This window comes from Oryza sativa, chromosome 5 (assembly GCF_034140825.1).
Source record: "Oryza sativa Japonica Group chromosome 5, ASM3414082v1".
Lineage (NCBI taxonomy): Eukaryota > Viridiplantae > Streptophyta > Magnoliopsida > Poales > Poaceae > Oryza > Oryza sativa.
In genome coordinates, this window is record NC_089039.1 from 3573870 (window position 1) to 3590766 (window position 16897).

Here is a 16897-nt window from a genome sequence, read left to right on the forward strand (position 1 = left end):
AATTCCCATCTTAATGTCATCATCCCTATCAATTCTCAACTTTTTCTTCAAACTTTTAACTTTTTCTTCAAACTTTCAACTTTTTCATCACATCGAGACTTTCCTACACACATAAACTATCAACTTTTCCGTCACATCGTTCCAATTTTAATCAAATTTCTAATTTTGGCGTGAACTAGATGTGTTTTATCTATATAATTAATTACATATGATAAATTTCAGACGAAGTAGCACCATTGGAATAATCTTTGCTATTATAAAAATTAAAAATTAAAGATGTTTTCGTGTTTCGTCATCCGTATTTGAGTCGGTTTTAATATATTGATGTGTCAAGATGTTTCCGCGGTCCGTCATTCGTGTTTGAGTCGGTTTTAATATAGATATATATATATATATATATATATATATATATATATATATATATATATATATATATATATATATATATATATATATATATATATATATATATATATATATATATATATATATATATATATATATATATATATATATATATATATATATATACCTACTGGATTTTTTTTCGTCGCCGTTTTCTTCTTGCGTTTTTATTTTCAAACTGTTTTTTAATGGTCCATCCAGTTGTTTTTTTGTTGCCGTTTTCTTCCTCCCCGGTTTTTTCATTGCGGTTTTTTTCTCGCACCAGATAAGGGCTTCCGGTTTTTCAGTTATTCTTTCGTCACCGTGTTTTTCCTTCACTAGGCCGAACCCTAGCTCCGTCGCTACGTTGAATCTGTCTATCCATGCGTTTCCTCCTCCAATGGATTACAAAAATCAATTCTCCACTCATCGCTCATCATTTTTCCTACGATTTTCTCCTTCGATTCGGCTTGGCCGGATTTAATCACCATTTAACCTTCACCGATGATGGCCGGCCGGCAAGCTTCCTTGACCGTTTTTATCTGAGTTTTGTTCGCTCCAATTTTGAAAAAAACGAAAAGAGAAGATCGAGTGGATCAAAAGCCCTAAACCAATTTTAAGAAATCGAGAAAGATTCGGCCAGATTTGATGGGGAGAATCAGTTCAAATATCGTATGGGCACGGCACCAACTTCCCGAATTTTTTTTGAAAATAATATTATTTTAATGGAAAATCGTAAAAATATAAGTCGGTTAGGCGAAATCGTAAGTTTAGCACTCTGTCGAACTTGCCCCAGTTCGATAGGCCCCTATCGAACTAGGGCAAGTTCGACAGGGTAGTTGTCCAAGAAAAAAAATAAAAAAGTACGCTACAGTGCCCAACAGAGACATATCGATCTGTCCCAAGGTATCGAACAGGGGGAGGTCGATAGGTGCGCTGCTACAGTATTGCTACAGTGTTTTTTCTTCTTTTTTAAATTATTTTATCACCTGTCGAATTGCCTCCCTGTCGAACTGGGGCAGTTCGATAGGTGCCCTACCAAACCACGGATGTTCGACAGAGTGCTAAACTTGCGATTTCGTCTAACCGATATATATTTTTGCGATTTTTCATTAAAATAATATTATTTCCTTTTTTCTTCTTTTTTAAATTATTTTATCACCTGTCGAATTGCCTCCCTGTCGAACTGGGGCAGTTCGATAGGTGCCCTACCAAACCACGGATGTTCGACAGAGTGCTAAACTTGCGATTTCGTCTAACCGATATATATTTTTGCGATTTTTCATTAAAATAATATTATTTCCAAAAAAATTCCCATCTTCTGGATGTTGAAGACGGAGACCACACGGCTCCACATGTGGGTTGGGCCAAAGAAATGATTAAAAACATCTTACCCATTGCAATGTACACATATTTTTTCTAGTACTCATAATATATAAGTCGTTCATTAGTCATTCATATATATCATGTTAGCCCATGTGATCAAAATTCTAATTTTTTTTTCTCAAAAAAAAACTCTACTCCATCCCAAAATATAAGCTTTTTTGGATTTCGACACGATCTTCAAGATGCTATTCTAGTAATCATAATATATACTAAACTTGTAAAAGTAAAATGTTTTAAATAAAAAAGAATTGCATATTGTGATAGTTTGTTTAACGATAAATCTAGCAACATCAATTTTATATGATTGCTCTTTTTTATATTTTTACTATTAATAGTCAAAGTTATAAATATTTGACCTTGCACTATACTAACTACTCCAGCCTTCAGGTTAAAACCACGTCATCAACTCTTTACAGCCGTACGTCAAATCCATCTATGTCAAGCCAGCAGTTTTCCCGGCTACCGATTGGATCACGTGGCATCGTTAAAAGTTGAGTAAATCCCTTGTGTACACATGAAAACTCACCTAATCCCTTCTATACCCTCGAATTTTACACGATCCTCTCTGTACCCCTGAAATTTTGCTTTGATCCCTTCCATGCCCCTCCCGTTAGGTTTCCTTCATTTTCACGTTATGTGTGGTTCCAAATGTCTAAAACACCCTTGTAGATGGAAGAGTGCCAGCTATAGTGGCATCAGGAGGGAGATGGCCGGCAAAGCCCGCGCGGCAAGAGGAGCGGCGACCGGCGGCCCGCACGGTGGGAGGGGCGGTGGCCGGCGACGCCCGCGCGACGGGAGGGGCGGTGGTCGGCGGCCCTTGCTGCGGGGGCGCGGTGGCCGGCGACACCCACGCGGCGGGAGGGGCGGTGGCGGCGTGACGGCGGCTGGACGACGGCGCGCGCGGCCGGAGGGGCGGTGGCTGGACGACGGCGCGCGCGGCCGGTGGCCCGTGCGGCGGGGGCGCGGTGGTCGGCCGCCTGCGCGGCGGGAGGGACGGTGGCCGGCGACGCCCGCGCGGCGGGAGGGGCGGTGGCCGGCGACGCCCGCGCGGTGGGATGGCGGTGGCCGGCGGCCCTTGCGGCGGGAGGGCGGTGGCCGGCGATGCCTGCGCAGCGGGAGGGCGGCTGGACGACGGCGCCTCGCGCGGCGAGACGGCGGCTGGACAACGACCTACGTGGCCGGAGGGCAGCGGGACGGCGGCGTGCAGAGGCCATTCGCGTGGAAGAGGATGAGGGAGAAGAAAAGGGGAACTTTAGTTTGGGTTGGCAGGGGCATTTTGGTATTTTCTAAAAATTCTGACAACACAATACACGGTTTGAGCAACGTATCTAATGGAAACTTAACGGGAGGGGCATGGAAGGGATCAAAGCGAAATTTCAGGGGTACACAGAGGATCGTGTAAAATTCGAGGGTATAGAAGGGATTAGGTGAGTTTTCATGTGTACACAAGGGATTTACTCTTAAAAGATTACAAAATTTTCGTGAATTTAAATAAACGATAAGTCCATTTTACACCCTCGAACTTTTATGCTTGTTTAAAATACACCCCTGAACTACAAAACCGGGTATAATACACCCTCAAATCTGGGGGGTTAAGTGTCCGGTATTGAAAGTTCGAGGGCATATTATACCCGGTTTTGTAGTTCGGGGGTGTATTTTGCATAAGCATAAGAGTTCGAGGGTGTAAAATGGATTTATCCCTTTAAACAATATAAAAAAATCGGGAATCTGTAGCGGTAATTTTAGGTTGTTTGGTCTCACGGGTATAGGACTTGTCTGGTTTGGAGCCAATTTTTACCCTACCAAAATCTTGATAGTACCAAAATATTGGTAAATTTTGATACTACCAAATTAGGTAGTATTTAATTTGAACTATTATTAATAAAATTTAGTAGCAAATCAAATATACACTTACTATTATTGAAGTTACTAAAATTTTGGTAGGGTAATAAATTGGTACCAAACCAAACAAACCTATAGGCACATCCTTCTTGATGGCGTATTTGCATGGGCTTGATCAGCCCACTCGGCTGCCGGGAGCCATGTTGGCCCATCGCTGTGCAGTAGCAAGACAGGGATGGAGGATTCTTGTTAATCCGGAGTCGCTTTGCTCCCGAGTGCTCAAAGCTCGTTATTTCAGCAACTGCTCCTTCCTTGAAGCAGGGTGTCATAGGAGATGCTCAGAAAATGAATTATTTGGAGAATCGTAGATGAGAGACTAGTTAATATTCAGAGTGATATAACTGGATACCTCGAAATGGTTCATGTAAGCCACTGGGAATTAATATGTGATCTGCTTATACCGGGCACTAGACTTTAGGATGTTGAGAGACTGAATGAATTGTGATGTAACTGATGTAGAGCAGATACATGTACCTGAATGGGATGATGAAGACTATGTGGCATGGAACTTCACAAAGTCTGGAGTTTTTTCGGTGAGATCAGCTTACCATATGCAAAGAGAGGGCTCGACTGGAGCATCTACCTCCAACCAACCATCTCACAGGGGATGGTTAAAGTTGTGGAATGCTGACAGTCAAAATAGAGAAAATTTCTTCCAGAATGAAGGTGCCTAATACAGAATGGTCTAGCCCTCGGGTCTGAAGTACAGAGAAGGAATAGTAAGCAGGGAGTACGTTGTATATTCTGTGATGGAAATGAGAATGCTTTGCACAGATTTTGGGAGCGCCCATATTCTAAATCGGTTTGGAGCAAGGTAGAGGAAGAGTTGCAGCTTGAATTTCCAGTCCCGGGGGTGGACTGTAATAATAATAAACTCTTGGCATTTTGGCTACTTGATAGGTTATCGGGTCAGGAGAATCATATAATTGCAGGCTTATTTGTTACCCTTTATAATCTGTGGTCTGTTCGTAATATTGATAGTCGTTATGCAGTGGCACCAGAGAATCCAACTAATGTTGCAAAAAGAATTGCCTATCAGCTGGAGGAATGGGCCAATTTACATGAACGGAAGACAAATGCTGTTAGGGTGTGTTTAATTCTTTGGTTGTAAAGTTTTTGAAGTATACGGATACATATTTGAAGTAGTAAACGTAGACTAATAACAAAACAAATTACAGATTCTGCATGTAAACTGTGAGACGAATTTATTAAGCCTAATTAATCTATCATTAGCAAATGTTTATTGTAGCATCACATTGTCAAATCATGGCGTAATTAGGCTCAAAAGATTTGTCTCACAATTTAAATGCAAATTGTGCAATTGATTTTTTTCTACATTTAATGTCCTATACATGTGTCCAAACATTTGATGTGACGTTTTTGGCTAAAATTTTTTAGGATCTAAGAGCCTGATTAGTTCGCGAAATGAAAATTTTTTAGTGTCACATCGGACGTTTGATCGGATGTTGGAAGGGGTTTTCGGACACGAATGAAAAAACTAATTTCATAACTCGCCTGGAAACCGTGAGACGAATCTTTTGAGCCTAATTAATCTGCCATTAGCACATGTAGGTTACTGTAACACTTATGGCTAATCATTGACTAATTAGGCCCAAAAGATTCATCTCGCGATTTCCTCCCTAATTATGCAATTAGTTTTTCTTTTAATCTACATTTAATGCTTCATGTATGTGTCTGAAGATTCGATGTGATGTTTTTTAGAAAAACTTTCTGGGACTAAACGGGGCCTAAATAAGGCCCTAACCGTCACAGGTATGGGAAAAGCCTCCGAGCGGCTGGGTGAAAGTAAATGCCGATGGAGGCTTTCTGGCAACGGAACAGAGAGGGGATGTTTGGTGCTGTGATGAGAAATGATAGAGGTGAGTTCATGGCAGCTGCGACACAACATTGTTCTCATATTGGAGATGCTACGATAGCTGAAATACTGGCTTGCCGAAGAGCTACTGAATTGGCAAGGGTGATGGGAGCTATAAAGGTAATGTTGAAACAGATTCTTTGGAGGTGGTTAATATGGTGCGACAGAAAGAAATAAACCAATCTATCCATGTCACCTTGATCCAAGATTTGAAATCCAGCTTGAGTGAGTTCCAAGCTGTGAAATTAGTTTAGGTTCATCGTTCGGCAAACGTGGTAGCACATAGGTTAGCGAAGGAAGGTCTTTCTACTAGTTGTTTCACAACCTAGGTTTCGGTTCCTCTAGGTTTTGTTTTACCTTATCTTGATGAGGATTGTAAGCACGTTTCTTTAGGTGAATAAAATGCTACCAAGATTTACCCTAAAAAAACATTTCAGATATGTTTCATCTTTTTTCAGTTTTGTAATCGTGGCCACCAGAAACCTTGCAAGTCACAAACAGCCCTACCGCATAACAAAAAAAGGATCAATATCACAATATGTTCTTCTGGTTACAGATCTCACCAGAAAAAAAAAAGATAATATATGACATCACAAAACAATTGCCACAAAAAAAGGCATATGGCATAGCGACAGTTAGCCACATTGCTTTGACGATTTATGCCGCAGCTGTCTCATGGCAGTACAAGGACCTAAAATTTTCACAAGTTTGTCAGTTTATTTTTTAAAAAAATATATCACATAAAACAATAAACTAAGATAAAATGTTACATACATCCTCGCAAATATCAGAAAATCCCAGAGGGAAGGTAACACCTCTGATAGTACCTCTAACAGGATCATATATCTCAAGCTACAAGAAAAAAATATATATTATATTTTCAGTGGTTAGTTTCAATATTCTCAACACCAAGAAGACTATGAAATATACCTCTAAATTGATCGTCCAGCTCGGATCTGTACTCTCAAGAAAACCCCAGCCAAGATTGAGAAGGTACTCCTCAAACTGCTTATAAAAATTTCACTATATAAGCAATACTGTTTTGCACCTTTCAAAACTAAGAAAACAATCATAAACTTTGTACCGTATGCAGAGTGAAGTCACGAAGTCCATTGTATGAAACAATGACATCACCCCTGGAAATACCAAGTCTCCCAGCAGTGGAATCATCGCACACCTAAAAAGTTCAAAATAATTTAAATATATATTTCTGAAAACTGAAGTAAAACGAATATATCTATACCAAGTCCACGATGAAACCATCGGTAATGCCATGTTCCGATTCAATCTCCTCCTGGTGTGTAATATCCAACGTCTCAAAGGCTATCAAGTCCATATCAAGAAAGGGGCGAGCAACACGACTGAAATAAGCCAAATTCACTAACTTCAAATTTTGACAAGGAATTATTTTGAAGATATTAAAATGTTTGATAAGAACACATAAAACTACACTGCAAGATATAAAAGAGAGCTACACAGACTATTAAAGACAAAGACAATTCGCTAATATTATATGCCACACCTATGTGTCCGTCAAGAATTTGTGGAATTTCTTACAAAGTATACCAAGTATAACAACTAAAGTTTAAACATAAGTAGCTAATATTAAAGAGCCAGGCATTGAATATTTCTATGCATATAGGACAGTGAAATAGTACACAGGCAGGGGCAGGAGTGGAGACACCGGTATACCCACATTTTTTGGGGAAAAAATAGCGAGTAGTATGCACAATGGACCTAGACATTGGATGGTTGCTTCATTGCCTCAAACAAGCTGGCAGAAATCAAAGCCCAAGAACCTCTGTCATGGGCCATGGCTACATGGGAAGTTGGCAGAAGTCGCAGGCTCATAGCGACCAGCGAAGTGGCTAGGACTTCCCTGTCCAGCCGTCCTAGTTTACATTCTTACTTTTTTTTTTCTCTCAATCTCTCTTATCATACTGATATCTTCTCTCTTCTCTCTGGAGGTGACAGAGATTGATTGAAAAATTAAAAACTAAAATTAGTGAGAGTTTAAATTGAAGGTGTGTTTTCTATTATTTGTAGGGAGAGATCAAGTTGAACCAATCAACTATATGCGAAGGAAAATAGGGAGTTTATGTGCACTAAAACTTTGACTTTTTGCTCTTGAGATCACATGGTATTTATAAGCACTGGACATTGATTTTTGCACTTGAGGTTGACGTGGGCACACCCAGGATTTCGATCCTGGGTCCGCCACTGTACAGAGGTAAAGCCACGATTTGAAGGTTGGGGTGCCAAGATTTCTCTAGAGATTCATCGTATGACATGGTCAGAGTTTTGGCGAGACACTGATGACGCCGTCACTGCTACAGCAAGAAGATTTCAGTTTAAGAAAGATATTTTATTGTAAAATAATGTTACACGAGACTTGTAATATCCATTAAATCCTTAGATTGACATGTGCCACTGCTAATGCGGGGGGCAGGGGGCTATGGCTTCGCCGCTGATTAAACACTCGTGTTAGGATTGTAATATTATATGTTTTCAATACCAACATAAACATATGTCTAAATATTATCTAAATTTTGAAGTTAACCTACCCAACATGCCACAATTTTATAGACATCAAAAGAATAGTAGAAACAATACAATAATAAAAGAGATTGTTAATGAACCTGAATCTCCTCCACATGTCAATGCATGTCTGCAGGATAGAGATAGAGAGGACATCCGGATTTGGCAAACGACCGAATGTCATCCCTGCAACATCGCCACGCTCATCAATCGCAGGTCCTCCAGTGCCACACTGCATCAAAGAAATAACACAAACTAAATAGGCAAGAAAGTGGGAATGGATAAAAAACTGCAACAACAATAATCCTTATACCAGTTCAATTGCAGAGCTGAGAGATAACCAGTATTTGTACTTCAAAAAAAATGGTGGATCCTGCAACAGGACTGTCCCAGACCTAGCAAAGAAGGATGACTTCTTGTCCCTTGCCAAGGTAAACACCTTTTGTCCAAATTTTGGACTAGAGCCAAAATTAGCAGGCTCCAATGGAAAGTCCACCAAGGCCTCCAACAATGCAATACGGTAGTGTGCATTGAAGAAAAGCAATTGTCCTTCTGCGGTAGACCTATTAGGCAAATGTACGAGCAACTGCAAAAAGAGATGATCACATGGTTTTGAATCATGTGATCCAATAAAGATTATGAACAGGAATAGCACAGTTGAAACAATAAGAATGAAAAGACAAAATTAAACAATTCAGAAAAAGATAATAAGAACACGGAATAAACATATGTACTATCCCCTCTCATGCTTCCTATGCAAATATACTCTTAATTCCGAGTCATAATATGCTAGCCATCCCTTCTTCCTATATAGTTAGTACCCACTATAGCAATTAATACTATAAAGCTTGCAATACGTTGCACCACGTCATCGTTAATTCTCGACATTTGGATTGGTCTTCATGGTTCCAGATCAACGGTGTTGATATCTTGGGCCAGCTCCCCATCAATGTTTTCCATTGGCGCAGCCCCACCTCGCCCACGCTCCATACCCACAGCGGTCCTTGTGGGGAAAAAAAAAAGCACGCTCCTAACCCTCACTAATCGTTTTCTTTTTGCTTTGTACATGTTCCAATCAGGTGGTTGATTTTGCTAGATTTTTCTTCATCCTGATATATGACAAGGACTATTAGTTAATCAATTGGTTTCTACCTATTTTCACAGGTATCCGTCCAATAGGATTTGCAACAATTCATCGAATTGGTATATATCATTCCTTAATGAAGTGGTAAAAAAAATAAACACTCTTCCTCTCTCTTTCATTGCTTGCTGTAGATTTGTTTCAGTAAAGAAGCAGTATTGGCCTTAGCTTTCCTATTGTACAGTTTTTATATTCACCTTCAAATGTCAATTATCTCTACCGACCTCGAAACACAAATTTCAGTATGAATTCAGTTTCAAAATATATTGATTTCTTGGAATACAGATTGGAGTTGCTATAAATAAGGCCTGCATGTAGCCTAGATTATCAGATGAAGGCAACCATTAAGGTTCGTTTGGGATAACTGCTGAAGGTGAGATAACTTTTTATATGTTCTATAAACTTTTGAACTTTTCAATTAATCATATTGCCATGAGATTAATCCTGATTTTACACCTAACATATCTTCGCAGCCATCCAGCAAATCGACCAGCCCGGTATTGCTAGAATGTCAGGAACCATGAGAATTGGGGTTGCTTTCCTAATTGAAAAACGAACATTTAGACACAATTTCTATCTCAACACTGTAAATCTCTATTTTTTCATATGCTGATTCGATGACCAAAATTTGCATCAATTTTATGCACTTCGAAAATTTTATAGTGTGCCCACCGCAACCCGCGGGGTGTCAACTAGTTTATGTAGGACCCATAGCTATCTAAAGAACAAGGGTTAATTCTGGAATGCTATTGTGCAAACATATCTATCCTATGTTAATTAATTTTCAGTCTTGGAAGAGGCTGACCAAACATTATTAAGATTTGAAGGGGAATTTACAGAGAACTTTCATAGTCCAAGTGTTACCATTAATCAATCCAGCTAGGTTTGTTTTCTGCATACCTTGGGGTTGGGATGGACTAGTGCACCATCAAAGCACACGGCTGCAGAGCAAGTTACGATTGTTGCCAACCTGCTGGTCTTGTTCCAATCGACCACGATACCACTGCATTGCATAATCTCCTTCCCATCTGAAAACATAGGAAGAATTAGTAGCTGGTAAGAAATATAATTATCTTGATCTGAATAAAAGCTTCCTTTACCTATACTTACTAATATAAAAAGGAGTTGTACCCCTCCAATCCTATAGGCCAAATCACATCTATCAATCCCTACCGTCCATCCACGTTGCACGCATCACAACCGTCCCTACCGGCTACCGCTCACCGATTCCACTCCCTCCACCGCGATTTCTGCCTGCACTCCCTCCACCGCGTGTTTACTCCGCCCCCGCGAGATGATTCCGCCGTCCACTACTCGCTCCTCCTCGCGTGTCCCCGCCACCGCTGCCCCCGCCGGAGTCGAGGCCGTCACCAGCCGCTGCTGCCCCCCGCCGGAGCCAAGGTCGTCACCAGCCGCTACTGCCCCGCCTGAGCCGAGGTCATCCCCAGCCACCGCCGCACTCCACCGCTGCTGCAAGCCGCCGCCGCCGAGGTGGTTCCCCCCTTTCGCCGAAGATAAGCTTTCGTTCGTTAGTCTGCTAATGGAAACAATATTTAGTTTTTTAGATCCATCCTCTCTTGCTCCACTGGTCAGTGGTCTCAGGTTGTAGGCAGGAGAAGGCGATCTCATAGCAGGGTGCAATGGCAACATCATACCATCCCTCGCAATGCCTCTGGACTAAAGACGATACTGCTGGATACATGTTCCTGTATCCATGTTGGAGGTTGATTTCCTATAAGTAGGTTAATTGCATGGTTGATGGAATCTTCATGGCATCAGGTTCTACTTTGCAAATTTACAAATTATTTTTTCCTCTATAGTTCTGTCCCTATGGACTGACATATATTTTGTATCTGAAAATGCATTTGGGGCTTGATGTGGCCATGCGGATTCTTGAGTGAAATATCCAGCAAGTTCCATGGGTGCTGGAAATTTGAATATAGCATGACATCCACAAACGGGCTTCAGGAATTAAGAGGAAGCCAATCAGGACAAGGGCCTCCTGAGCTAATGTTGTGTATTGCAGGTACTTCTTTGTGTCTCAATTTGGGCAACTGTTGTATCAAAAAAATTTGTTAATGAAGCTGATATCTCAATTGTTGTGAGTTGTTCCTATGAATACATGTGCTTGAGCATTAAAGAAACAAATGTCTTCAGATATGCACTTTCATGAATTCTGAGAGAAGATATGGACCTCCCATAGCTAGCTATGGAGAAACATGCACAGTTTAGACAAAATGTCAGAGTGCCTAGGAAGACATGTTGAAGACATGTTGGGTTTCTTTTTCCATAAAATAAATTAGTATACCATTTCTACATCTTGGCAAAGGTTGTACTTGATAATCTTTTATGGCCACTGTAGGTTAGTTATTCACTGTTGTCTCTCCTTTCGTTGGAGAATGGGCTCCATGGTGCAATGGTTGCAGTTGTTGGTTTTGAACAAAGTTTTAGTATTTTTTGCAGTTCATGGTACTTATTCAACTATAATAGCCCTCAAGACAAGCATATATTCTGAGGTAACTCATTGTCTACTAAAGTTGAAAATTTAATTTAGTTCATACTTATGGTACTTATTCTGCTATAATAGCCCTCAAGACAAGCATATGTTCTTGAGGTAACTCACTGTCTACTGAAGTTGAAAAATTAATTTAGTTCATACTTGAACTGGTTTATCATAAATAAGGTTTTTTATGTATATAAAATGTCCAGTGGCGCAAAAAGGTGCGTGATTATTCAAAGATCTAAAGTAAAGTGATCGATCTGCATGGTCTTTTGTTCGTCGACAAGAACTCTCTGAAGTTTCATTCCCAGGTATTTTTCCTCTTGTGATCATATAAATGTTATTTCGATTGCAATGTGAGAAGAGCACATATGAAGTCCTTGTGGTTGTAGGAAAACCATTGTATAGATAGTGGAGTTCATCTGCTTATCAACAGATATCATAGTTCTTTTTTTAGACAGTGGAGTTATCTTCAATCCCACTGAAAGACAAATCTCTTGCTTTCAGCTTTTCAAGTGTTTGTCAAGCAATTTTGCTCTAACGTTGCACTATTTTCATGGCAAATGTGTAACAGGGAGTTACTAAAATAGGCCATCTCATTATTGTTGATATCTATACTAATATAAAAAGGAGGAGTTGCATCCCTCCAATCCTACATGCCAAATCATCCCAACTCATCTCATCCATCCATTCACCAGGTAAAATAATCTTATCCATTAATCCGCTGAAATCTTTCACTGAATCCATCTTGGGCGACCTCGCGCTATCCACGCCCGCACCACCGCTCTTTCCACGTGCCCGACCTGATTACTCTGCCCCCCTTTCCCCGCGCTATGCCACCGCCGCCGCTGTGCTACTCGCTGCCGCCCCTCCTCTCACGTGTTCCCCCTTCCGCTGGACTACCGCCCGGGACCCACCGCAGCCACGCGCGTACGCGCTGACCCTGCCGTGATGCCTCACCACCACATCGCTGCATCACGTAGTCCTCTCACGATAATAACGCTGCCGCCTATTCCTCCCGGACGACACATCCTCCAACCACTGCGCACATCCCCCATCCGCAGTCTGCCGCACGCCTCCTCTCCCCGGAAATCGCATTCTCCCGTTGCAAATCACATCCTCCAGCCGCGGAATCACCAGAAATCGATTCCTCTCGCAGTCTCGCCCACGGACGACACTTCTCGCATTCTCTACAGCCGCGGAATCGCCGGAAATCAACTCCTCCCGCCGCGGACGACACTTCTTGCATCCTTCCCAGCCGTGGTGGTCTGCCCTTCAGCTGGCGGGGCTGCTCCATCTCCGTCTCCACCGTAATCGATGGCCCAGTGTTCCCCTTGGGCCCTCCACTGCTGATGCCGCCGTCCCGGACCTCTCTGCCGCCAATCCTTCCATCCTGGTCCGCTCTGCTGCCGACACATCCACCCTTGCCGCTGCCACTTCTCCCAGAGGAGGCGAACAATGAATCTGAGAAGAAGTCGGTGGCCTTTTGTCCTTTTTCCTGCGCGACGGAGAAGCAGGAAAGGTACAAGACCGGCAGCTGCTATAAATCCAAAAACCTCAACCTGTGAGTTCTCTTCCCAGTGTCTCTCTCATCAAAGGTACAGTAGCAGCGATAGCGTGGATAAATTGAGCGAGGGAGATTATTGTGTACAGCTTCTCATTGTTGTTTGATGTCATGTATAGCATGCTTTTATCATTTTGATTGGATGCTAATTTAGTTTGCCATACTTAACGAAACAACTCATAGTTCATATACTTTTTTTCTCTGAACTTAATAAAGGAAACTTGAATAGAGGATTAGAAGGTTATGAGTGACCCGTAGTTACTTGCTGTTGAAACAAGAAATTTTGCTGAAGATCACTTCTCTTAATAAAGGAAACTTGAGTAGTGCTTGGTTGGTGTGCAGAATGGGTAAAATGATAAAAGCTGATTTAAACGGGAAAATGTCTATGACTGCCTTATTGGGCTATCTACACCGATAACTGTGTTGCCTGGTTATTCCACATATGGCCTTCTTCTCCCTGGGTGAATGTTTATAGCCAACTGCCACTTTTGCTTGGCTGACTTTTCATTACCAAGACTTAAAATGCTTCCAACGGGCAACTGGTGGTGAATTGATAGAATTATGGTGATCTTTTTTTTCCTAGCTTGCCTTCACAATGAACCTATCCAAGGACCAAACTCTTAGAATTTTGGTTTGAGTGGATCCAAAGACAAATTTATTCACAAAAAAGGATGATATTAATTGGCTAACCTACACCCTGCAATGCTTGCAAAGTCACTAGGCGGGGTGATAAGATGAAAAAAGGTACTTATGTGCATCTCAATAGGCCTACTCGCCTTAAAACTAGACCCCCAGGGGTCTCTCGGCTGAAACAAATATGCCCTATTTTCTGATACCCGATCAGTTGTTGTGGACAAGTAACCCTGAAATCACTTATATCCCTCTATTGTTTATTCCCCTAATTCATTGGGAGATGTTGCGTCCAGAGTCCGTCATCGTTGTTCATTATGTTCAGGGCATAACTACATAGGATCGAACAATTTTTATATATTGGTGATCCTGATTCTTTTGTTTTGCTACAGGAATAACATATTGTGTTCTGAAGGCAAAATGAACTTATTGAGGGTACTAAAGTGAATAGCATCAGTATGTTCAGTAGATATTTCAGCCCATGGTCCTCTAATCCACATGTGGACTGTGCTGAAAGGAATGTCTTGGCCTCTCGGGTTGGTTGTCACTTGTCTATTTATACTTATTTTAAATTCAAATCAGAAATCAGAGATCAATGTATGGAAGGTTTGAACCAGACGACCCAGAGCATCCTGCTGCTCCATCATTCTGATCGAATGCAACTAATAAAAAACAACAGTTGTTGTGTCCACTGCCCTTGCATTTGTACCTGCATAGTAACCTAAGTTCACATTGGTGGGTTCGACTGTTCTCCAGTAAATTCTTGAGTTAGAAATTTCCATTTTCCATTTCAGAGCAGGTTCCATTTTTTTGTGAGAGAAGTAATGCAGTGAGATAGGGGCCTCTCTCTCCCTCTCCCTCTCCCTCTCCCTCCCTCCCTCCCTCCCTCTCTCTACTTTGCCCAAGAAAGCGCACGAGCAAGAAGGAATTCACCATCCCTCCAAGAGTTGGAGTCATTGATATACCCTCCACCCCTTAGGCATAATGGTTGTAGGAAAAATGTGCACTACTCAATAATTTGCAGCTCCATTACGCCTTTAGAATAAATAATATTTTGCACCACTATCACAGTATGGATTTTGGTTTATGCTATGTAATGTTTACTATTTATCAAATATAATTAGTGTCAGTGGCTACTTCAATTTAAAGAATGTTGTGTTATGTATCTTCTCGCTTTAAGATATCAGCGATATCAATCTAATGTTCTTCCACTATTTGTTACAATGATAAATAGATTTTTGAAGCAATCCTGTTGAATATAGAAGACCATTGTAGCTCTTGAATTGTTTTCTTATTCGGTTGCCTTTCTCTAATCTGTTCTTGTGCCAGGAATCTCTCATGTTTCTTATACATAGCAATTCATCTATATGGAAAAAGCATGGCAACCCTTTAACTAAAGTTATTTTTCTTTAAAAGAAATCCTTACTGTGGTTAGTCTTTTGACGAGGCTATGTGAAATGACTTTTTTTTTTTTGCTTTTGGCTATTTCTGTCATTAACAACCTTTTCAATTCAATAGATGATGGAAAGCAAGAATGTTCAGAAAATATGATTATGCCTGTTCTGACAGTTTATTATACCTTCTAATTTTAAATGTACTTCCTAAATTTTTAAACGTGCCTTGCACGTGCACGATTCCTAGTCTTAAAAAAAGAAGCAGCTGGTAATTGGAGGGGATTGTAATTGAAATTGATCGTTAGCAGCAATCTTTTTACCAGGTATCCTGGAGGAAATGCCGACGACGGAACGAGAAGCCTTCCGGATCATGCTATTGTCTGCTACGCTTGCGACGCCCGTGATGCTGACGGTGCGAGGGCCCGTAGGCTTCCTCCTGACAGTGCAAGGGATGACAGTACCTGCAGGTTCTGAAGAAATCGCGCAACAAACAGAGCAAAAAATTTCAGTTGTTTTCCTTCTTCCTAGTGACATCGGCTAAAGAGAAAAGTAGTAATTAATTAAGCATAAATTAACCTGGAAGAGCGCAGATCCTCCTGAACTCTTTATCCCACTTGAGAAAATCCATGGGATCGCCGGATTTAGGGAACGGCGGCAATCTAGGACGCGGCGGCGGGGTAGGGGGATCCGCTCGTGCGGCCTTACCCTTGGCTCCCTTCGTCGCCGGCTGGACCTTCCCCTTCTTCCGAGCCGGCCCCGGATCATCCGACGCGACATCCCCCCCAGCGCCCGTCGTCGCCTCCAGCCCTAGCTCCCTCGATCGAAGGCGCGTAACCCTCCTCCCCGCAGCAGCACTTGCATCTCCCGCTGGACCGACGCCGACTGGAGAAGCTCCCGCTGTGCCCGCGGCTCCCACCGCCGCCGCCGCCGTCGCCTTCATGGTACCGCTCCGTTTCGGCGGCATCCTCGCCGGCGGGACGGATGATTTGTGGGGGGGAGGCCGGAGCGAAGCGCGGAGACGACAAGGGAGGTGGTGGGTGTTTTCTCTTCTCTCTCTCACCAATAATTTATATAGGTAAGGGGACTGTGGAGTGTGGAGTGTACTCCTCATTATCATGAAACCCCTCCTAAATTCCTAATATCTTGCAAACTTTCAACTATTGAATTACTTTAGGGTCTTGTCTTCTTCGGTTTATTCTCAGGGAAAGGGGATTGGGGGATTGAGGAGAAAATAATTTCATGTAATAATATGAGTGGAATAAGAGCAGGTACAATAAACTTTCCCTTGCTGGCGATAGGGATCCCACGTAGGCTGGGTTGCTGAGCTGGAGGAGAAAATGATGGAGAGTTAGCGCAAGCGGGCGACAATTTAGTCGCCGAGCTACACACGCATTTCAAGAAAACGGGGCTCACTAGCAGAGCGGAGAGGAGCTGGTCAGCAGTCAACACAACCACAGACCGACGATAAATATATTGATAAACTATTCATCTTAACTATTGTGGTAGTAGCTATCTATTGTCTCTTGATGACATGGTATAAATTTATAGCCAGCAACGGGCTACACTATTAAACTTGCTATAA

General features: G+C 41.9%; 1 protein-coding gene across 1 annotated transcript; it reads right to left on the reverse strand.

The window, feature by feature from the left end:
- Window positions 1–6059: 6059 nt before the first annotated feature.
- On the reverse strand, window positions 6060–16354 carry LOC4337885 (uncharacterized). Its single transcript, XM_015782213.3, has 10 exons — window positions 15892–16354; window positions 15636–15785; window positions 10128–10255; window positions 8400–8672; window positions 8188–8318; window positions 6792–6909; window positions 6633–6725; window positions 6479–6553; window positions 6323–6400; window positions 6060–6239 (listed from the first exon to the last, which is right to left on the reverse strand). Exons 1-10 carry the CDS (start codon window positions 16277–16279, stop codon window positions 6222–6224), a joined length of 1452 nt encoding a protein of 483 aa, XP_015637699.1. The 5' UTR covers window positions 16280–16354; the 3' UTR covers window positions 6060–6221.
- Window positions 16355–16897: the final 543 nt, after the last annotated feature.